The 24,761-nt window shown below is 34.6% G+C and overlaps 1 protein-coding gene across 1 annotated transcript; it reads right to left on the bottom strand.

Moving 5' to 3' along the window:
• Positions 1-15,321: 15,321 nt before the first annotated feature.
• On the bottom strand, positions 15,322-18,765 carry LOC108987154 (KAT8 regulatory NSL complex subunit 3). The gene is made up of 6 exons (XM_018960023.2): positions 18,564-18,765; positions 18,237-18,298; positions 17,875-18,013; positions 17,546-17,618; positions 16,876-16,941; positions 15,322-16,210 (listed from the first exon to the last, which is right to left on the bottom strand). The coding sequence occupies exons 1-6, from the start codon at positions 18,695-18,697 to the stop codon at positions 15,995-15,997; spliced, it is 690 nt and encodes a 229-aa protein (XP_018815568.1). The 5' UTR covers positions 18,698-18,765; the 3' UTR covers positions 15,322-15,994.
• Between the last annotated feature and the right edge of the window lie 5,996 nt (positions 18,766-24,761).

Raw genomic sequence — 24,761 nt, 5'->3', positions numbered from 1 at the left:
ACAGACCCAAGATCACAAATAAATATGCAGGGTACACCCAATCCATCAAAGGAAACCATGATATTTTAATCCAAAAATTGAATTCCTGAAAAAGATTGAATTCCTTTCCTTGTTTTCATTTCCTTTTGATTTGCAGGTCAGGTTCCCTATAGCTACTTACCACTTTAGAGCCTTAGGACGTGCCTATTAGGACACACATTCTTGTACTCATCTACATTCTCAAAGGGTCGAGAACAAATTTAATTGATGCAAGACTGAAACAAAGGGGAAAAAGTTATTGGGACATAGATGTTAACCATTGATATACACCAGTACTGGAATTTATTCGTGGGGCTGAATGAGATATAAAGGCAAACACCTCTTCTTTTTGGGTGGGACTGACAGAATAGGTGCTATGAAGATGTTTATATAATGTAAAACAGCCAAGAATCCCACTCACTCCCATGCCTATGTAAGCACTCTGAACTCGTAGGTCGGATTCAAGACCAAGTTATAACCACGGGAGATAAACAGCTCGAGAAGCCTCTTTTGCCTCATTTATCATGGCCACACTGCAGTGCAGCAAACCAGCTCCTAACGAAACCTACCAGCAAAAATGCAAAGAAAACTCGCTTGGTCAAACTGTTCCCAAGATGACCACCCGGATTGTACAAGGACTTCATCATGATGGATCTCAGAGCAGCTGCCAGACCCATGCCCATGCGCAGACCGAACCGCAAGTCACAGCCAAAGCACAGGCTCAATGCATGGGAGAGACCCATATTGCAAGCCACACCAAGGGCCACCACCACTGTAAATTTATGTAAAAACAGAAACAGAGAAACAGAGAACTTGAGAACTAGAGAAAGAATTCAGAGATAATCAATGTGATTTCTCATTACAATGTATTGATTTTTCTTAATCTTTGGTGCTGTACATGACTACTATTTATATGCAGTAATTGGCAATGTAAGCCATCTGATCTCAACTAACTTTAACTAACTGTTTTCAACTAACTTTAACTAACTGTAACTGACTTAACAATTTCTTCATCTCTTCTGAGTTTGGCTTCCCGTGACTTTAATTCTAATGATTCAATTTGCTCTTGTATATTCCAACACCCCCCCTCAAGAGGGGAATGGATATTGATCATTCCCATCTTGCGGATTAAATGATGAAAGTGTAGAGAACCAAGTGGTTTAGTCAGTATGTCTGCCAGTTGATGTTTAGAGGGAATATGAATAATCTTGATCAGTCCTTCTTGCAACTTTTCTCGAACCAAATGGCAATCTAGCTGGATGTGCTTTGTCCTTTCATGTTGGACAGGATTTGATGCAATTTCAGAAGCTGGTTTGCTATCAGTGTAGAGCAGAACAGCTTGTGAATGGGGAATATGCAAATCAGCCAGTAGATAGATCAACCATTGAATTTCACATGTGGTGGATGCTAGAGCTCTATATTCAGATTCAGCTGAGGATCAACTAACAGTTGGTTGTTTCTTTGACTTCCATGAGATGGGAGAGTCTCCAATAAACACTGTGAAACCAGTGATGCTTTTTTCTGGTGTCAATACATCCACCCCAGTCACTGTCTGAATAAGCTTTTAAATGGAGAAAAGAGTCTGTAGACAGAAAAATTCCTTGACCTGGTGTTGCTTTGATGTACCTAAGGACCCTCTCAGCAGCTTGAAGGTGTTTGGTACTGGGATTAGCCATGAATTGGCTTAATGCTTGTACTGAGTAAGATAGATCAGGTCTGGTTATGGTAAGATACAATAGACGACCAACAAGTCTTCTGTATAATGCAGGGTCTGACAGAGGAGTAGATGAATCATTAGCACTAAGCTTTAAGGTAGATTCCATAGGGAAAGCCACAGGTTTGCATCCTGAAAAACCACTGTCTTGCAAGATGTCCAAAGCATATTTGCGTTGGCACAAAGATATGCCTTTAGCTGATCTGGCCACTTCAATCCCCAAAAAAATATTTCAATTCCCCCAAATCTTTTATTGTGAAAGAGTCATGTAAAAACTGTTTAATAGAAGCTACTTCATCAAGGTTGTTAGAGGCAACAATAACATCATCAACATAGATCAAAAGTGCCATAAAACTGGTTGAATTGTGCTTGATGAATAAAGAAGAATCAGACTTTGCTTGTGTGAAACCAAACTGAAGCAAGGAGGATGACAGTTTAGAGAACCACTGTCGTGATGCCTGTTTGAGACCATATAGACTCTTTTTGAGTTTGCAAACTCTAGGGTCAGTTGGTGAAGAGTACCCTGGTGGCAGCTGCATGTACACCTCTTCATTCAAGTCTCCATGGAGGAAAGCATTGTTTACATCAAGTTGATGTAAATGCCAATGCTTAATGGCAGCAATTGATAATAATGTGCGTACTGTTGTCATTTTAGCCACATGGGAAAAAGTGTCAAAAAAATCAAGGCCTTCTTGTTGAGTGTATCCTTTTGCCACCAATCTAGCCTTGTATCTTTCGATTGTGCCATCAGATTTGTATTTAACACGATAGACCCACTTACATCCTATAGCAGTCTTATTTGGAGGTAAAATTGCAAGGTCCCAAGTTTTATTTAACTCAAGAGCTTTAATCTCATCTGACATAGCAGTTTGCCATTGAGGATGTGAGCTAGCTTGTTTGAAAGTCTTTGGTTCGAAAGTAGAAGATAAAGCAGAAGAAAAAACTCTATGTTTAGGAGACAATTTTGTAGTAGAGAGAAAATGTGCAATAGAGTATGGCTTACCAGGAGAAGGAAAACAGCAATTGAAAGATGCCTGAGATGCTGAAGTAGGCTTAACCATATTACCACAATAAAAGTTCTGCAAATATGGGGGAGGATTCCTTACTCTCTCAAATTTTCTAGTATTTATAGGTTCATGGTTGGTTTGGGAAATAAGAGGTGCTGCAATTTCAGAAGATGGTTTGGAAGATGTTGCAATCTGAGTAGGTATGTGATCTGATTCATGAGTTTCAGGAGGTATTGCAATTTGAGATGAGGGTAAGATTTGAGGTATTGCAATATCAGGAGATGAAATGGAAGGCACTGTAATGTCAGAAGGTGAAATGGGAGTTATTGAGAAATCATATAGGGAAGGAAAATCAGGAAATACAAAGGGTGTGTGATTGGTGTTTGGTATGGAAGGAAAAACAGATTCATGAAATGTAACATTTCTAGAGACAAAAATTTTAAGAGTAAGAAGATCAAGCACCTTATATCCTTTGATATTAGGTGGATAGCCAAGAAACAAGCATTTTGAGGCTCTAGGGTGAAATTTTCCTCGATTGTTTTGGATTGTACTAGCAAAGCACAAGCAACCAAAAACTTTGAAATAGTTGTATGCAGGTGGTTTTTGAAAAAGGAGAGTATAAGGTGTATTATTTTCTAGCACAGATGAGGGAATTCGATTAATAATATGTGTAGGAGTTAACACACATTCACTCCAATATGATAAAGGTAATTTGGATTGAAAAAGAAGGGCTCTAGCTACATTTAACAAATGCTGATGCTTTCTCTCAACTCTGCCATTTTGCTGAGGAGTTTCTACACAAGATAGTTGATGAATCATGCCATATTTTTGATAGAGAGTAGGCATTTTGAATTCTTGGCCATTATCTGTTCTAAGTGTTTGGATTTGGGTATTGAATTGAGTTTGAACATAAGCAATGAAGTTGATGAGTAAGGATCTAGTTTCTGATTTTGTTTTCATAAGATAAAGCCAAGTGAAACGTGTATGGTCATCTACAATTGTAAGAAAGAATCTGTATCCAGAATGAGAAATTGTTGAGAATGGACCCCAAATGTCACAATGCACTAATTGAAAAACTTTATTTGCATTGTTTTGTGATACAGGAAAATATAGCTTCTTTTGTCGAGCTAGAGGACAGATCTCACAAACATGATTATGAGAAGATTTTACAGAAGGATCAATGGAACTTATGATTTTCAATCTGTCAGAAGGAAGATGTCCCAACCGAGAATGCCATATGTCAGGACTGATGGTAGAAGTATTGGCCAAGAAAGAATTATTTGAGTCAGGTAATCCCTTCTGTGTGTTAGCAGGAAAATTAATGAGGTGGTATAGGCCAGCTCTAACTTCAGCAAGCCCAATCATCTTCCATTTGTTGAGGTCCTGCAAGACACATTTAGATTGAAAAAGAAACAAGGCAATAGAGTTTTCTTTAGTCAATCTTGAAGCAGAAATAAGATTGATATGAAAAGAAGGAACATAAAGAGCATTGTATAGCACTAAATCAGAGGAGAGTTTGACATTTCCTGTAAAACTAATAGGAACAGATTGACCATTTGGTAAATGGACTGAAGAGGGTTTGGAGGGTATTTTTATCGAAGTGAATAGATGGGGAGAACAGATCATATGATCTGTTGCTCCAGTATCCAATATCCAAGGACAGTTGTTGCTCAAAGAATTTGTAACCAAACAAGAGTTGAAGTGATTACCTGATGTGGAGGCAGTATTGACTGCAGAATTGGAATTAATAGAAGAGTTAGACAAGCTATTAGCAAGAGTGATCAGATTCTGTATTTGCTCTTGAGAAAAAGGTATGTTTGGGATGGTTGAGTTTTGCTCCAAAGAAGATGCACTGTTTGCATTGGGCAATCGTGTTGAATTAAATCTTTTTCCTCGAGGGCCTTTCCACCCTGGTGGATAACCTATGATCTGGAAACACTTGTCTGCAAGGTGGCCAGAGAATCCACAGTGAGAGCAAGTGATTTCAGGTTTTCCTTTGAATTTGCTAAATTTAGAGACATTGGAAAGGATTTGTCTTGGTGGTTGTGCAGCAGCCATAGCATGAGAATCAAGAGGAAGTCCTATTGCATTTGTCAAAGATCTTTGACTTTCTTCTTGTAGTAACAAAGAAAAGACTTTCCCCATTGAAGGTAAAGGAGAAAGAAGCAGTTGGCTTCGAATAGCTGAATAAGATTCATGTAAACCAATCAAGAACTTCATCACATAGTCAGCTTGTTGGCGATCAACAAGATTCTTTAAAATGGCACAAGTGCAAGTATTCAAGATTCCACAATTGCACTTAGGAAGAGGACGATAGCTAATGTATTCATCCCATAAAGTTTTGAAATCACTGAAATATTCAGTGATTGAGTTTGAACCTTAAGAAATAGAACTTAAAGATTTCTCTAATGTAAAAACTTGAGGGCCATCACTTCGAAGGTATCTAACCTTTAGTTCATCCCAAATATCATAAGCAGTATTGAAATAGAGAAGACTTTCCCGAATTTCTTTTGCAATTGAATTCATCAACCAAGATAAAACAAGGTTGTTTGCTCGCAGCCAAGCAACTTGAAGTTTAGTGTTGTCAGGACTAGGTTGAGGCAGGCTTCCATCAACAAAGGCAAGCTTGTTCTTTACTGTCAGAGCAATCGAGATTGATCTACTCCATGCAACATAATTTGCACCATTGAAAATTTCAGAAACGAGGAGAGCTCCAGGGTTGTCACTGGGATGCAGATAGTAAGGGCTTGATGAATCATCAGATGGATTCATTAAGGATGAATCAGAGAATTTCATCATATTGACTGAGGATTCCATATTCGCAGGAGATTCCATAGCAGCAAGAATAACAAGAAATGTAAAGAAAAGTAAAAAGGATCAAGAAGAATTTGATCAAGAAAGCAGCGGAAGTTCTGATACTCGATGATACCATGTAAATTTATGTAAAAACAGAAACAGAGAAACAGAGAACTTGAGAACTAGAGAAAGAATTCAGAGATAATCAATGTGATTTCTCATTACAATGTATTGATTTTTCTTAATCTTTGGTGCTGTACATGACTACTATTTATATGCAGTAATTGGCAATGTAAGCCATCTGATCTCAACTAACTTTAACTAACTGTTTTCAACTAACTTTAACTAACTGTAACTGACTTAACAATTTCTTCATCTTTTTTGAGTTTGGCTTCCGTGACTTTAATTCTAATGATTCAATTTGCTCTTGTATATTCCAACAACCACGGCAGGCATCATCAGGACCAGGCAACTAATGGAATGGCATGCGAGGGAAAGGCCAAGAAGAAGGGTACTGAGCATAAGAAGAAAGAGAGAAAGAACCTGTTGCAGAGGATCAAGGACAGCATTTCTGGAGATAGCAGCAGCAGTGACAGCAGCAGTGAGAGTGACAATGACAATGACACCTGCGCAAAGAGGAAGGCAAGTATATAGTTTGAGTCATGCCATGCCTATAATATATATATATATATATATATATATTATATATATAGTTTCAAAATTAATAAAGTTCTCTATTTTGTTTTACTTTTCCAAGGATTTTCTTGCATGCACGTAGCAATTAGTGCATAACTTGAATTGTGAAGTCTTTCAACTTGCAAGAACAGAATTGAAAGAGAATTTGAATATATACACAATTTCTTGTTCTTTTGATATGGTGACTTCATTCTGAGAAGTTCTTAAACTGGTGCCAACTGAGAAAGTTTATTACTTATTTAACAATATTTTGTCGTTTCATTTGCATTAGTTTGCTTCTTTTAACGTGCGACGTAGAACTCTTTAATTTCTTATTTATAATCTGTTTGTTGCTTGCAGAACTAAAAGATGGGTGACAAGAGTACTTCAACCGTATCATAGCTAGCAAGAAAGACCCCTCCTAAATGGGTTGCTGGATGCTAAATAAATAACTAAATAATTATGAAAAAATAATCGCCCTGCTGAACTGCATGCCAGTCTACGAGTATAGCGGGGTTGTCCCATGTAAAACTACGTGTTTCTTTTATATAAGAATCAATTAATACTTTGATCAGTACTATTATATCTACAAAGAGATTATATAAAGTAATCTCTCAAAGTAACGTAATTTTATATGATCCGTTAGATCTCTTTTATAATAAAAATAAATTGATGAATCACATCAAACTATATAAATTTATAAGATTATTTTTATATAATTCATTTATGACCATACTATTTCTAAAAAAAAAACAAAGGAATAATGTGAGATTGTGCTCCAAGCAGCCAACTACCTTGAATTAATGCTGCATGCTTGGAAACCCCCACCTAGTAAGGAATTTTAAAGTGAAGATGCCACGGGACGTTATCACTACCGACAAGATTAATTTATATATGCAGGAATAGAGATATTTATTCGCGAAGATTGCCTAGCAGACTCTATAGCATCCATAACTATAGTAGAAATGGGATGATATATATCTCTCAAAAAAAAAAAAATGGGATGGTATATGTGATTCTTAAGTAATCTTAGAGGTAGATAACATGCAACTGTTTATCAGAAAATGGCAGCTATTGAAATTGTTTACACAACTATTACTCTTTAATGACATGACATCTTAAAATATAACGTGAGAATCACGTGTTTGTATTTCAGGAACTATTAATAAGCATAAAATTAGTAAAAAAACACATTAACAAACCAACCCGTAAAATAAGTGTGCTGTGTTTCATGGAAGCATCATTGCATAGAGCTGCAGATAAGAAGCCCATTTTTATGATCATTAATTTCATATATATGTAGCACAAACTCAAATGTGGGCAAAGCCTCAACAGCTCTAGAAGGCATTCAAGAAGCTCTTCGTAAGAACTTGAAAAAAATTCACATTGAAGGTGATTCTCAACAAGTAGTAGATGCTCTCTTGCTAGAAGCCCCAAACTCAGATTGGGAAATTGAAAACATTGCTGCATATATGATACACCTACTGAAATCCATGGAATCTTGGACAATGAAGAAAATTCATCGATCTCAAAATCGATGCACGCATGATATAGCGCAATAGGTAGCCTCCATCAACCTCTATGGAAGCATACCCCTCTCCTCAATCCCCCCTAGTTTACTTAATTTTTATAGTGACAAGGACCCTCCTTAATTTGGTTTGTTCTATTTTAATATGGTATGAACCTTTATCTTTATTAATGCATGCAGTAAACTTGCCGAGAAAAAAAAAAAGTGTGTTGTGCTTGGATCATGTTGACTAACCAATTTATAATTAGCTAATCTTGTCGAGTTTGGGTTAATTCAGAGAAAATATATTTACAATCGTGAATTATATAACTGTTGCGTTATTGTTTTGAAAAAAATGAATAAAATATGTGATCTACATGAAAAAAAATTAATTTTTTAATAGTCAACATCACTCTTTTTCAAAACGATTACGCGATATTTACGTACTTCATGATTATATATAGAATTACTCAGTTAACAATGATAATTTCAATGACAGTTTATACTAGCTTGAAAAGGGAAACCACATCAAAACGAGGAGAAGCCAAATTGAAAATTCTAACAAGAAACTTAAATCATTAAATTAGAAGCTAGAATTGAACGAACATGGTAATGCTGCATGCAAACCTCTTGCATGTATAAGCGAAATCCAGGCCAGGAAACTTGAAAATTATGTAGTTTGGTCTAACAACTATGAAGTTTAACAATTAAGGTTGTACTTGGGTTGGGCCAAAAATTAAAGTTGTACTTACGATTAAATAACTTGGAAAACCGATCGGAAAAAAAATTAGCTTGTTTATTGTTACGTATAATAACTACAAAAAATGAGTATTTATGATAGATTATTTATAATAAAAATAATTATTTATGATGAAAATAGTTTTATTTTGATAAAAAATAATTATTTTTATAGAAAATAAGTGACTACAATTAAACGTACAATTTTATTGTAGTGAATATATTTTTTTAAATCTATAGTGAGAGACATTTCGCGGTATCATTTGGTTTAATCCATTGAAATATTATTAACCATCATTTTAATTATCATTTTCGAGTTATTTTTTAAATGATAATGAATAATTAAATAATAATAATTATCATTTAATTTCAACTAAAAACAATAAGATAATGAAGAATAATAAATATCATTTTTTTCTAAACAGACGACAAACTTAACTCAAGTTCATGAAAATCATGACAATAATAATGGGAAACAGCAATCACAGACAAGTATATATAGCACCTTAATTGGATTTAATCCGTCCTTTGTATCCATCCACCCCAATAAAAAAATTGAAATTTCCATATCGACTGTACAATACATTTTCCAATATATTTCATAATGTTATAAAATAAGAATATTTTTATAAAATATTTTTATTTTTAAGATATTTTTTAAAATATTTTTTTTAAAATATTATTTTACAAAGTGTTGTGAAAAGTTAAAAGTTGTATTTATCATTTCTCTTCAACTCTGCCCTTCAATATGTCAATCAACAGTAAGGTGTGGGGGGGGAGGGAGGGGAAGGATTGAAACATCGAGAAAGAACGGGTTGAATTGTAGGGTTGGGCAATCAGATTCTGAGATAGATGCGGCGTTATGGATTTGATCACTTCAGTCTTCTGACACCGTCTATAACTCTATATACATGTTGCTTGATGCAATGAAAGAAGATACTGTTTGAATGTAGGATTGAATTGTAATAAGTTGAGTTACGTAATAATAGTAGGGAGTTGAGACAGTGGAATGAATTTTGTAAAGTATATTTAAGATGAGTTTATATGTGTTTAAATATTAAGATGAGTTTAGATGTATTTATCAGAAGTTAAAAAATATTGTAAATCCCACGTATAAAGAGGTGTTGAGTTGAAAAATATTGTAGGTCTCACATGTAAAGATATTTTAAGTTAAAATGTATTTAGTGATTTGAAAGTTGGGTATTTAGATGTTAGATTCGGCTTAAAATTAGATTGAACTGATCTCAATGCAGTCTAAGTTCCAAATGAGGCCTAAGTGTAAGCAAAAATAAAAATAAAAAATAATTTGAGTACAATTAAATGGTTTTAGGCGCTGTTTGGATAGTAAATTGAGTTTAGATGAAAGTTGAAAATTAAATAAAATATTGTTATAATATTATTTTTAAATATTATTATTATTTTGGAATTTGAAAAAGTTAAATTGTTTATTATATTTTGTATTGAAATTTGAGAAAATTGTAATGATGAAATAAAATACTTCTTATATCCAAACAAGACCATACTTTTCAATGGAATTTTTTCAGGACTATATTGCGCTGATGGAAGAATTTCACATATATCAAAATATCTGTAAATGTGAAAGAGAAATGATATTTACAGCTATGAGTTATATAAATAACATGCGCTCGTTTTTTTAAAAAGTGATCGAGTACATATAGAATCAACATAAAAAAAAAAATTAGTTTTTTAATTGTGGATCATCCTCCTATTAAAAAAGAGTTTGTGGCGCTTGCATTACTCTTATTCCTTCCTAAACTTATTTTAGTTTTTAAACGTGGATTGTGGGTCTGTTTGACAATACAATTGTTTTGAAGTATTCTTAGATATTCTCAAATTTATTTCTTTCCAAACATCACTCAAATACAAAATATTTTTCAATTTTAAATTTTTAACTTCATCATGTAATTATTACAACATCCTCAAACTCCTAAATAAAACATAAGAAACAATACTACTTTTTCAATTTTTAAAACAAAAATAATATTAAAAAATAATATTTAAATAAATTTTAATTTTATAATATTTCTATTCAATTTTTTCTTTATCATTTTTTAAAATACGATAAAATATTTTAATTCAAATTATTTTATTTGTTATTTACAGATATATTAAAATATTATAAATATCCAAACGGGCTCTAATAACCCTTTCACGGATCTTTAGGCCCGTCTCATTAACAATTATACTGTTCACGTGGAAGGAGTCTGTATGGACTTCGTAAAAGTGCCCGTATCTTGAGGTTTTGGAAACTATGCTCAGTTAGATAGTTGCATAGTCATTCCTACGATATCGGTATACTTTCTAAAGATTACATTGGCGACATAATTTAAGGTTGTTCATGGGCTGCCCTTGGGTTGGGTTCTTGAGGGCCGACACTTAATGTCAATACTAAAAGGCTAGCCTAGGCCCACTTAGGCCCTTGATGGGCCAAAAACGTAGGCCTGACCTTGGATGTGGGCAGGCCCAAGATCTCATCTTTTTTCTATAAATAATTTTTTTAATTTAATTTAAAAAATTATATTCATAATCTTTGTAACAATAAAACAATATTGACTACAATTATTTGGTTTCTTATGGAGATGAAGAAAAGAAGACTACAAGGTCTATGGTCGTAATTTCTCCGAAACAATATTATTAAATCTCTTTAGAGCTCGTTTAGATTGTGAAATAAGATTAGATGATTTTAGATGAGTTGAATAAAATATTATTAGAATATTATTTTTTAATATTATTATTATTTTAAGATTTATAAAAATTAAATTATTTATTATATTTTATATAAAAATTTAAAAAAATTATAATGATGAGATGAAACATCTCTAAATCAAAACAAAGTTACGTGTTGATAAGCATTTCTTCTTTTTGTTCATGCAGCATCGCTCTCAAGAATAAAAACCCAAAAAGCGGATTTAATGCGTCCTTTATATTCCCCACTCATAAGAACCGAAGTCCCGATTGCTACCTCCAATAAAATATACCAAATAAACAAGAGTTCCTCTTTGGAACGGAAATTTCTACGTTGTGGGTTAAACGACAACTAATGATATTTTGACACGTCAGACTCCCTTATAATAAACTTCTATACTGCATCACAGCATATCAAAACATAACTCCCTCCCATCCATGTATGGGGGAAGTGGATACGCTCATTTTCTTCAATTAATCCATTTTAGCCTGTTCGAGTTTTTAATGATGGCTTCAATTTTATTATCCTCTCCCCTGCTACATCTCTTGCGTGCTCTGTTTCACTATTTTTTATGAAAACAACTAGTCCTTTGTTTCAGTCTCTGAGTATGAAAAAAAGTCTTACAATTTTCTCTCATTTTTATCATATGGGTCTTTATCTTTTCTTTGAGCCCAACTTTATCGTTAAGTGGATCTCTCGCACAAAAAATTGCTATATTTTCTTCTGATCAAAACCATATGGTCAAGGTTCATGGAAAATAAAAACTCTTTGATTTTGCATTAAATCTTGTTGAAGTGAGCTTTTGGTGGCTTTGAAAATGGAGTTTGTCAAATTAAATTATTTATTATATTTTATATAAAAATTTAAAAAAATTATAATGATGGGATGAAACCATCTCTAAATCAAAACAAAGTTACGTGTTGATAAGCATTTCTTCTTTTTGTTCATGCAGCATCGCTCTCAAGAATAAAAACTCAAAAAGCGGATTTAATGCGTCCTTTATATTCCCCACTCATAAGAGCACTAGTAGTGGGCTAGCTAAAATCAAATTTTAGCCAAAGAATAACTAAAGTGTAAAATAAAGTGTAGTAATGGGCTAGCTAAATGTACAGTAATTTTAACTTTGGATGAATGGGCTGGCTAAATTTATTGAGCCAAATAAAGCTAGTCAAATATTACTTTTGACTAAAATATTCATTCCCGCTGCTTATCTCTCCCACGCAGTAGAAGAAAAAGAGAAAAGAATTTCAGACAACTCTCTTCCAAAAACGTAGTTTGAAGAAAACCCAAGATTGCAAAAAAAAAAAAAAAGGCTTGACGCAGTAGCAAGACGTCTTCAACCCAACCCAATCTTGAACCCAATCTTCAACCCAGGTAAGCAAGGAAAAAGTTGTTTTTGGAAAAATAATCTGTTGCCTTTAATCTTCAACCCAATCTTCAACGTTTCTAAACTTTATTTCAGTTTTTTTATTTCAGTATTCATCGAAGATTTTTTTTTTCCATAGCCAAGATGTAGTACCGCATTTTTTACTCACCCATAGCCAAGTGTAAAATATAGCCGTTGAAAAAATATAGCCATTAAAAAATATAACCGTTAGAAAAATTCAAATTACAATTAGAATTAAAATAAATAAAAAGTTCAAAATCAATATTTTAATAAAATAGTGAAAGATTTGTTGAGCCTGTTATTTGATGTAGTTAAAAAGTGGCTAGCTAAATTTGTAAAAGTAGATTTCTTAGTCAAATTTTGGCTAAAGTTTGTTGAGCCCACTACTAGTGCTCTAAGAACTGAAGTCCCGATTGCTACCTCCAATAAAATATACCAAATAAACAAGAGTTCCTCTTTGGAACGGAAATTTCTACGTTGTGGGTTAAACGACAACTAATGATATTTTGACACGTCAGACTCCCTTATAATAAACTTCTATACTGCATCACAGCATATCAAAACATAACTCCCTCCCATCCATGTATGGGGGAAGTGGATACGCTCATTTTCTTCAATTAATCCATTTTAGCCTGTTCGAGTTTTTAATGATGGCTTCAATTTTATTATCCTCTCCCCTGCTACATCTCTTGCGTGCTCTGTTTCACTATTTTTTATGAAAACAATTAGTCCTTTGTTTCAATCTCTGAGCAGTGTATGAAAAAAAGTCTTACAATTTTCTCTCATTTTTATCATATGGGTCTTTATCTTTTCTTTGAGCCCAACTTTATCGTTAAGTGGATCTCTCGCACAAAAAATTGCTATATTTTCTTCTGATCAAAACCATATGGTCACGGTTCATGGAAAATAAGGACTCTTTGATTTTGCATTAAATCTTGTTGAAGTGAGCTTTTGGTGGCTTTGAAAATGGAGTTTGTCAAATTTTCGCTGAAAAGTTGAATCATAAGCTCATGTGATTTTATTGATGTATGTTTTTGCTCTTCTTTTGGAGGTTATGTTTGGACTCTAAAAAATCAGATATATTTTTTTGATATAACCTCAAAATTGTGGTGAAAATGGGTTGTACGAACTTTAGACTTCGTTTGGATCATCAACTACTCTCAACTCATCTCAACTCATCATTATAATTTTTTCAAATCTCAACATAAAATATAATAAATAATTTAACTTTTTCAAATTTCAAAATAATAATAATATTAAAAAATAATATTCTAATAATATTTTATTATCTTAACTCAACTCAACTTACTTCAACATCCAAACTTACCCTAAAACTAAAAAATATGAAGCCATCCATCTGTGTACAGAACGGAGGAGACTCATCAAGCAGGCCATTGATTCAAGGTACTCCCTTGCGGCTTGCAGCTGCTCAACATCGGATGGGGGAGAGAGAGAGAGAGGGAGAGGGAGAGGGAGGACGAAAGTGGGGGCTAATTTTTTTTTTTTTTTTTTCTTCCTCTGCAGTGCGATCTACCATTAAGAAAATGTGGGATCTACATGGATGGCGCCCATTGGATGCTGTCGTTTGGAGTAAATCGGATGTACCTGTAGGAAGATATTATCAAGAAACAAAGATTACTCATTCGTTAAAACTCGTTAAACAATACAACTCATATCTAGGAACTCAACGCATTTACACCACTACTGCTAATGTATTGTGTCCTCATAGTCAATTATATTTTCGTCGTCTTGTTCTTTTTACTAGACTGATTGGGGATCGGATTCATAGAAAGAGACCCGGTTGTATTATACTATTATTTAGATGGGCATTTTCTTTGTCACCGTATATTGCCTTCTCAGTGGGCCACACCTAGAACAAATTCTTTTAAAAGAGAAAATAATTCAATTTTTATCAGATTTAAAAGGGAGGGGAAATAAATAAAAGCTTTTCCATTCCTTTTCACTCAAATCTTTTGCAATTGAAGACACTAAAAGCTGGATACTTACAGGAGTTGGAAGGAATCCCCCACTTTATCCAAAGCCTATATAAGGATTTGCTTGCAGCCTTCCGATACCAAGCAACCAGAAGAGAATAACCCAAACAAGAAGAGTCATCACCTTGCCTCTAGCTACCAATACCATGGCCTCAGCGCAGAGCTACAAGCCCGCAAATAAAACCCACCAACAACACCCATCTCTCCGCCAGAAGGTCGCCCAGCTGATTGGCTTGGCACCGAAGCCAAGTCACCATCGCCAAACCGGTCACTCTGACCACCAACGAATAATTTATGCTAACGGACTTGATCAGACTGATCGGTATATATCCGGTTGGACCGATTATGGCAAGATTGAGAAGAAAATTGAAGGCAAGAAGTCGGAGCACAAGAAGGACGAAAGCCCCAAGAAGAATTCCAAGGGACACGATGGTAAGAGTGGCACCAGCAGTGACAGCAGCAGCGACAGCGACTGAAGGCAAGTGCTATAAAATATTTATAGACTATTATCATCAACATCTTAAAACTTGGCATAAACTTTGATTCCTCGGTGATTATTTATTGGCCCGGTTTTGCTGGCATGAACATGCACTTTTACATCAATTTATTAAGAAATTCTAGATAATTCAATTCCAAAATAAAGTACCGATATCCAAACAATAAAACCACAAAAGTTTTTGAGAAAGCAAAAAATGAGACTGGAAAGTTAAACCTAACTAAAAAAGGTTCATGAGAAAACTTTACTATTATCCTAAGTTTTCTGTTTGCTTGCTTGCAGAAGCAGAACCAAGGGGAGCAGTTATCTGAGATCGGATCAAATGAAGGTGCCCAGTGATAATAATAAATAATACTTAAATAAGACTCATCAGAATAAGAATCCCAGTGATACCGCTTCATCGTTGGTCTGCATCCTATGTAGTTGACGTGTTTAATAATAAGTCTGTTTGCTGACAAGAACTTTGCCATCCCTTTTCACCACTTCTAAAATTTCATGGAGCATGTTATCTATTATCGTATGGTTCCACTTAGATCAAACATACTCCATTGAACATGCAACCATACCAGGCAGGAATTTTGGATGAATTGGGCAGCCAAAACCAGAGATCATCCATCACAAAATCAATACTATGATAATCATATAAGACCTCGAAAAAAAATTCTACACATGATGGTGTAGAAGGCATGTAAATTTTGGGATCAAAAAAGAAAGCAAAGCACTCGCACGGTTGGCACATATTTTTGCAAGAATTTTAACATTTTAGGTGACAAAGAAACCATGCTCTAGAATGAAAAAGCAGATTAAAACAGAGCAATACTTACACGAAATATAAACAGTCAGTATTACGAGACATGAAGAAAAAACACTGACAACACGAAACATAGACAAAATAACACAGGTATGCACTAGTTGCATTGCTTTCAAATGAAAAAGATCTTTTGCAACTGAAGTCTTACTTCGCTGCAATAGACCTAGACATAAACGCTGCAATGGCCTGAACAGCAAGATCTTCAGCTTCATCTTGGGTTGACACCTTGGTTTGAAGGTGCTTCTTTGCAATCTTGAGGGAATGGTCACCACCATCAATCACATGCAAACCAATTAAAGATTTCATCTTCTTGCAAACAGCTTCCAGCTTTTCCAGTGGACACAACGTGTCTTTGCTACCCTTCATGAAGCAAGATTGGAGCATTACAAAAAAGCACAAGTATAAGAATAACATACAAAGAAGCAAATTGGATTACTAAAATGAATCTAATGCAATGAGAATTAGGTAATACCATAATGAGTGAGAAGTGACAATCTCTTACAGGCAACAATATATTAGAGCACTCAAATCATCACAAAGCTGGACGGGTTATTCAAAAGTATAATAGCATGATTGTACGAAAGTTTTTGAGAAAAAAAACTTTGAGGTGTATTTTTAAAAATGGAGTCCATTGAAAGGATGTTTGGAAAGAAAATTTTGAAATGTTCTTTTCTTTTCCTTTTTGTGAAAGTTGTGGGGCCCGCTGAAAGAAGAAATGTTGTTTTTTTTTTTTTTTGTGAAAGTGTGGGAGGAAGGCTGTCAACTAATGATTAGATGAAATTTTTTTCGAGTGACAGAAAAAGTATTTTGGGTTTTAAAACATGTTAGGATTGAAAGTGGAAGAAAAATGGAAATTTTTTCATTAGGGAACACAGTTATACAATTTGAGTTTTTGGAATCTAGAATCACAGTCAATCGCATCATTAATAGATGGGTAACTGGTGCAACTCCATTATAAAATTAAAAAACATAGTTCTTGTAGAAGACATTACCTGTACAAACATTTTTTTATGAGTAAACATTACCTGCACGAACATTGTTGGAACTGTAACTCGCAATAGTGTCTCATCTCGCACTGCTCCATTAATCCCCTGTTTTATAAGGCAAATATATTAAATCAAGTGCTCTAATTAGTGTGGACATTTTGTTCCCCTACCGTCAATACCACAGATGTGAAATAACACTCCATGGAAGAAAAAGGGTTAATTTCAACCCAATACATGCCTGATCAGCTGATCCTACCAATAAGGAGGCATGCCTAGGTAAACGAGCTCAAAGGGGCAAGCCATTAACACTGTCACTAAAAGGGAAATAGCATTATGTCATGGAATGACAGGGCTCCAAGGCTTGGACAAGTCTATTGATCATGTAATGAAGATTTGTTAAAATTCAGGGATCTTCCTGGGAGTTACACTGTTCAGTAAATTGCAAGGGGGAACTATGCAAAGAAAATGGAATATTTACTCGCTCTAGAGTATGCTGAGTGCTAAGAGAGGTATAGTGGAATGCCAAGATATCAGGTATAAAACAGACAATGAAATTCCAAAGAACAAGTATCAACTGATTCTAACTTCCTCTAGGCTAGTTTCATATTCCAGATGTACAATTTGATTTACAAGACCATTAATAATTTAATAATGCATGTGAGTAACGAGTAAAGGATTGTGCAGAGTTAACTTATAGAGGATCACAAACCTTCAGTGGGTACCCCAAACAAACTATAGCTGAAGCACAAATATCTTCATTGCTAGCTACCATGCAGCTGACTCTAGAGACAAATACAATTTAATATTAATGAAGAGTAATCAATGGTGAGTTATGCTGCAGAGACAATGGTATATATCACTACTTGACTTTGTCTGTATATGCTCCTAAATATCAAAATTGCATTGCATGGAAGCACTATTTACCATATGAGATAGATGGAAATTGTTTGCAAACGATTTTCCCTTTAAAGACAAGCAAGATCCCAGGGTACTAAGCATTTGATAACTTTCAATCAATTTGAGTTATTTCGTCACTACCTTGAGCCCATGGATTTCCCTGCCAAAATCAGCGGATGCCCAGGGTACTTAGCAACAGTCTTTTTAACAATATCCGAGTGAAACTCGACCAACCTTTCTGCCTTGGGAGGAGCCTTCCGTTTACCACCACCAGATATGTCTGCCAAGAGTCAAACCACTATATTGAAGAATACACTCACTTCAGAAGACAACTGACTTCATGCATTACTTAAAAATCAGCCGAGCTACTAGTAACCTGAAGGCTGAACATGTTAAAATACAAGAAATAATCTCATACAAAGAAAAAGGCATATGTTTTTGTAATAGAGAGAGAAGAGAAAAAGAGAAAGCAAAAGTTAACACTAATTGACCAAGAAACTCACAAGGATAGTCAAAGGTAACTACTTCAGCAGCATTCAAGGCCTTGCCCAGCATTTTCTTCCATCTGCATAACAATAAAGTAGCTTCAAATTCCCGAGATTCTAACTCATTCATATCAACTATAAACTACTAGCCGCAAAATTCCATAATTTATTGTTCTTCTTTCCACCTTTCTTTGTTCCAAATATAAGCGCTTTATAAAATACAAACTATAAGAAATTTTTTTACATTGTCCAATAAACCAGAACATCAATTACTGGGAATGTTTTCATTTTGAATAAAATTGGAACACGAAATACAACAACAAAACCAGAGAATTTAAGTGCGACCTGATCATCCATTCGGAAGAGGAAGGAGCACCGGCACCATGAGCAAAAACCACCACAGGGGATGTCTCCTCCAGCGCCAATGGTAATGACGATGACTTCTCATCTGCATAGTCCTTGTCCTCGTGAGAAAGCATTTCTACTATCCAGCACGAAATTGAATCAAGTCCCCACTTTAAATCCCAAGGAAGCCCTAATCAACCGCACACAATTTTCGCGCCAAATGTTGGGACTTCGGATGTAGAGTATACTGTAGAGTAGGCCTTTGCAAATGGCCCGAAGACCCGTCCCACCCGAAGAACCCGAATAGACCCGTCTGTTAAAATGGATTTGGATTACATTTCGGGTCGAACCCGCTAAAACTCGGTTTCAACCCAATTAACCCGACTAACAAGTAACACGTTTATAAACTCTTTACTTGCAGATCAACGTTCAAACCCTAGCCGCCTTGCCCTCCACATTCTCTTCGTCATCACCATTGCCTCCCATCCCCATTCTCTGAAATCTCACCTCGCCTTGCCAAGCCCCAGTTTGGAGACGAAGTCCACAAGCCTAGAAATCGTCACCTCCCACCCGAATAGACCTTGAGTATTGGTATGGGTTTGTTGCTGGTTGAAAGTAGTGGTTGTGGGCTGAGGGTTAAAGCTGTTGTTATGGAAGGGTTGAGCGCAGTGGTCGAAGATTTGGCGAGTTTGGTCAGAATCCTAGTTGGTTTCTTCCTCGCCCGATAGCATGATTGTGCCAGTGTTGCCCCATTCGTATTCCAGCATTTTGCTATGTGCAGATGGCCTCTTCTCCCTGCGGGCTACAACGTTTCTGCGCATAGAACATATAGTGAGAGAAAGATCAGAGAGAGAGGAAGCAAAAATGTAAGCTTTTTACGAGAGATTATTGGGAGAAGAAAAGCTTAAACTTTTTTTTTTTTGTTCCTTTTTGCTTTGTTGGTATATTTAAGTAGTTAAGCTTACCTAAGGAATTAAGTGTAGTGTGGAACTCGGAGAAGCAGATAGAGGAAGGAAAACTCGGAAGCCCTAAGTTGCCATTTGCAGGGTGGATCACTGATCTGTTTCTTGCTTTACAACGATGGCGTGGAGATCAAAGTTTCTTTCTTTCTTTTCTTTCTCTTCGTCTCCCTCAGTCGGTCAGTGATGGCCATCTTGGCCTTCTACATCCACAAGTGCAGCGTTGACCAGGTCCTTGAGCATCTCATGGGAAAATTCGGGTTGACCCGACCCAAAATGTTCGGTGCCGGGTTGCTGTTTCTTGTTGGCGGGTCGGGCCTAAACTCAGTTCGGATTGGTCAGGTTGCAGCCCTACTGTAGAGAGTCGAATCCCACCCTTTGGCCCATAGATCTAAGATTATAAACTCGGTCTATTTTTTTTTTATCATTATTATTTTATTGCCTATATATATCTATCTAATACTATTATATATGCGTCTATCCGCTTATGAATAGTAGATTTTAGGAGATTTTTGCTTTCTGTTTCTGTCCATGAATGTTTCTTTTATTTACTTTTGTGTCCTTATTTGTTGATTTGTCTTCCCGTTTCTATCCGGTTGTGTCTTGCATTTTTACGTTCCTGCCCTTATTTGATTTCATGCGTACACTTTTGTCCTTGCTTGGTTGATTTTCGCTTTCCTTATTTGTCCTGCTGTTTGCTGCTTTTGTACATTTTTTTCCTTGTTCTATTTTTATTTTTTACGTTTCTACCCTTGTTTGATAGCATCCATACGTTTTCCCCTGCTTTTTTATTTTGAATTTGCTTCTTTTACTTTTTACTTGTTCCTAATAGAGTACAACTTCTGTTCTCATTGCTGGGCTTTGCTTTTATTTGTTGTTTCATTGAGAATGAAATTGGTTTATGTTGCATTTGGTTTTACACTTTTAGTCCTTGCACAATGTGTTGGCGTGATGTGTTAAGGACGTGTCCCACCATCGGTCATAATCATTAACTTGTAAATCATTAAGTAGACGGCACGGTGTGCCTGTGACATCTCTAATACTTAAGTCAATAATACATGAGGGGTAATAATTTAAAAATGCTCAATCAAATCATTCGAATATTACTTATTATCCCTATATATAGGCACGAAGAATATTGGATGAGTATTATAAACTGATTAACTTTAAACAATGCTTAACTATTAAAAGGCTTATCCCTGATATATCGAAGTTGTCTAATCACCACATCATCCATACCAAACGATGCCGTTTTGTCATAGGTTGTTTTATAAAAACTCACAGGCATGAAATGACGATATGATGTCGTTTTATGTGTGGGGCTTTTTATATATAAATACATATATAATTATTTATTATATATTATATATAATATATGCAAGGTGGGAGAAACTTGGAGTGAGGCTGGGCCCCCTTTGTCCTCCGCCCCCCGCATTTGCTGCACAGAGCCCCACCCAGTCCATGCAGGGAAAGGGTGGACGGGGGCGGGGCAGTGGGGTGTGGAGCCTCGCTGCCCACCCCTATTAGATGTTTCTAATTTTGGATTATTTCAAAAATGATGCTAGACAAGATGTGATACTTTTTATGAATCTTTGGCTATTAAATGTAATGACTATTAATTTTGGCATATTTTTTTGGACTTGTTAGAATGAATTATTTTCAGTGCATAGCATTCTAGGATTTCAAATGATAGTATTTAGTTTTTATTCTAGAAGATAAGATTATTATTTCCTCCTGTACGTTCCATAGGTAGACATAATTAGTTTTTTGCATCTGAGTGTCACATTTTCATTCTTTTGAATTAAAGACTTTGGCCAAGAAAGTAAAAACATATTTTTGAATGCTAGTCTTCACCCACCTTATTCATTAACTCATTGCTATATAATTGAATCAATTTTAGAGTTTTATACTAAGTGTTAACGTCGTGTTTCGCACACTATTGGATTAGGTTCCAGCAACTCAGGTTTTCAGAACTTGAGCCTGCAAAAATAGAGAAGAAGACAACTGGGAGAGGGCGGTCTTGGGGCCAGAAAGTCTCTGATGCCAAAGTCAATAAATTATCTTGGAAGTTTGTAAATAAGTGAAAGAATATAGGGACCAGAGAGAGTTTCTCGTACCTGAGACTTGCTATTTATACCAAGAGTCAGGGGGACAAATTGTGTTTACCCCTATGGAGTCTGTGTCCTTCGTACAGTTCTTTTTGTCAGAGTCTTTTAATGCAGCGCGACTCTACAACGACGTCATTAATGTGGTATGTAGCTCGAATAGTGGTGTCATTAATGCGGCGTGGTTCCCCAATTTGGCTCACCCCGCTAGCGTCCTTGGTGGTTCGTTGATAACTCCCCTGTCAAAGGATCGAGGGTCCCTCGTATTTTCTACCCATTACAAGGACAATCACTCAAGAGCTGGACACTATTCAGATGATCTTCAGGTCGGTGAGTCTCATCTCCTGCAGCACGTTCCCTCATGCAAATAGCATCCAGAGGAGCCTACCCATGGGCCAGGTCGAAGATTCTACTTATTTTGGGCTAGACCATTGGTTTGTTCCCTTATGGTTGGTTTGGATTCAGAAATGAGATGAAATGGTTTTAGATGAAAAATTAAAGTTGAAAAAAATATTGTTAAAATATTATTTTTTAATATTATTATTGTTTTGAAAATTGAAAAAATTGAATTGAGATTTGAAAAAGTTGAATTATTTATTATATTTTATATGAGAATTTAATAAAATTATAATGATGAGATGAGATAAGACACTTTCCAAATCCAAATAGGGCCTTAGTTGCCTTTCTTAGGCCCGCTTAGATAGAGGGGAAAAAAATCCTCTTACACCAAATTTTTATGCTACTCTACATTATCCTATTTTCAACCACATTTTATTTATTGTATATAAATGTTATTTTCAAGATTTTTTCACACAACTGAAAAAACGTGTCTTGCAAGTTGCACCATCAACTAGTATATATATATATATATATATATATATATATATATGTATTTTTGTCTCGTTGAAAAATAAACCTCATATGAATTGTTAAATTAAAGTCAACAGTGGAGATTTTATCGACCGGGACCATGATGCAATATTGTTATTGTTAATTTCTAATAAATGTTTCAAGAGAAAACGAGCTAGGCCCAATAAAATAAAATGAGTAATGATATACACACAACACATTGTATAACACATTGCATAACAATGTTATAAAATGAGAGTATTTTTATAAAATGATATTACTTTTATAATATATTATACAAAAATACCCCTCATTTAAAACATAATTGTGAAAAGTGTTGTAAAAAATAGTGTGTAAATCATTTTCCATTTTCCAAATAAAATAATTCAGTTTAAGAGCCATTATAGGTTAGTCAAAGTGAAAGATTGGGTCTGTTATTTTGGGTCAGGTCAATAATGCGATTTTATTGTACGCTCCTACTGATAAGTCAAATTTGTATCCTATTTAAGTTAGAGTAAAGTTACATATAGTTATGGAGTATACAAGTAATGTGCAGTTACTTTGAAAAAGAGTGGGGTCTACTATTAAAAAAATTAATTTATTTTCATGGGGTCTCGTATTTATTCACTTTTTTTAAAGTGATTGCACGGTGTTTGCGCACTCACGACTACAACTATCATTTCTCTTTAAGTTATTGGTATCATGTGTGTACATATGTATATATAGGATGGTGCTAGTAGGCCGTCCAGCGTTTACTGTTAGGTGTACCACTAGTATAAATTTGTAATTTCTTTTTCTATATTATTTTTTAAGTATTTTTTTAACATCCTTAATTATTTTTAAAAAATCACATATTCATTAATAGTCACTTCCTTAATTATTAAGTAAAAAAATTTATAATACTCGAATGGTAACTTTAAGCGGTAACATTAAGAGGGCTAAGTAACATTTTTCATATAAATATATATATATAAGTTAGATTTGTGAATCATCTTTTAGATAAACAAGTCGATCCATATCATCCATGCACGTAACTTGTCGAAGAAGCCGATTATGTTAAGGTGTAAAAAAAACAATTATGTCACGATCTATTTTAACTCGTTACAATTTGTTAGAGGTAATTCGTGTTTGCGGATTGTGTTCGTATCGTATCAAGTCATGGACATTTGACTATAGGGCTTAACCAGAAACCTGACTTATTAAGCTAAACGTGTCAAATCTGTTAGACTTACCTCTCTGGACTCAGCATGCGAACCCTAAACTTTATATCTCAAGGCTTATCCACAATAGAAGGATAACGATCATCCATAACAAAAGGATATACAACACCATTCAAATTCAAATGTTAAATAGATAAGCACATTAATAGTTTAAATTATAAAATAGTTTGAATTGTAAATTTGGATAAATATTGATGTAACAGAAAACTCTATATATAATGCAATATATTGTTCTGATTTGGTATTGAGCACCAAAAACATTTCTCCAGCTTTGATATATTTTACATGGTATCAATTACAGCTCATGTCGAAACTAACGACTCATGCCATATTAACCATTTTGACCCGCTTAGTAACTAATTAGAGATGGATCAACACGTACAACATTACTCATTTCAACCTGTTTCATATAAATGGGTTGAACTAATCCGCATAACCCATTTGAAATTATTAATATAATTTCACACAAAAGTTAAAATTTACATTTATTAGTAGCCACAATATCTTAAAAAAATAATTAGGCTATCTACTAACAAAAAATATCAATATTTTTCATATTTTAACTTATAATAAAATCAATATTACAATCTCGATATTAATAAATATGAGTATAGGTTATGAATTACAATCTCAACAATAAAGATGTAAGTATATTGAGAAATATTAATATTACAATTCAACAATAATAAAATTGTGATTGGGAGTAAAAATCTAAACGGGTCAAACGGGTTGGTTTTGTGTTTAACGGGTTAACTCATTATTGATCTGTTTATAAATCGCGTATTAATGGGTCAACCCATTTTGACCCAAATTCATTAACATCAAACTTAAACCTACTAATTTCGTGTCATGTTCGTATAGGATCTAAGGGTCGTGTCACATATTACTACTCTTACAATTTGTTTAATATAACCGATTAATTAAATTAATTCAAATAATTTATTTGGCCTGATGAATAACACAACTTTACTTATTGTAAACATAAATCATATCAAAAATTTATTTATTATAAATATAAATCATATCAATTATCAACATTCGCAGCTAGTTAGAATAATTTCAAGT

Source organism: Juglans regia, chromosome 2 (assembly GCF_001411555.2).
Source record: "Juglans regia cultivar Chandler chromosome 2, Walnut 2.0, whole genome shotgun sequence".
Taxonomy (NCBI): Eukaryota; Viridiplantae; Streptophyta; class Magnoliopsida; order Fagales; family Juglandaceae; genus Juglans; species Juglans regia.
This window is presented reverse-complemented; position numbering and strand designations above follow the sequence as displayed.

Excerpts from the sequence above, each read along its gene's own strand:
- LOC108987154 (XM_018960023.2), bottom strand. The coding sequence starts at position 18,697 with ATGCTTTCTCACGAGGACAAGGACTATGCAGATGAGAAGTCATCGTCA. Across the intron at positions 16,942-17,545 it reads GTTTGGGGTACCCACTGAAG|GGGATTAATGGAGCAGTGCG; the intron begins GTTTGTGATCCT and ends CTTATAAAACAG. Across the intron at positions 16,211-16,875 it reads TTCCAACAATGTTCGTGCAG|GGTAGCAAAGACACGTTGTG; the intron begins GTAATGTTTACT and ends TGCTTCATGAAG.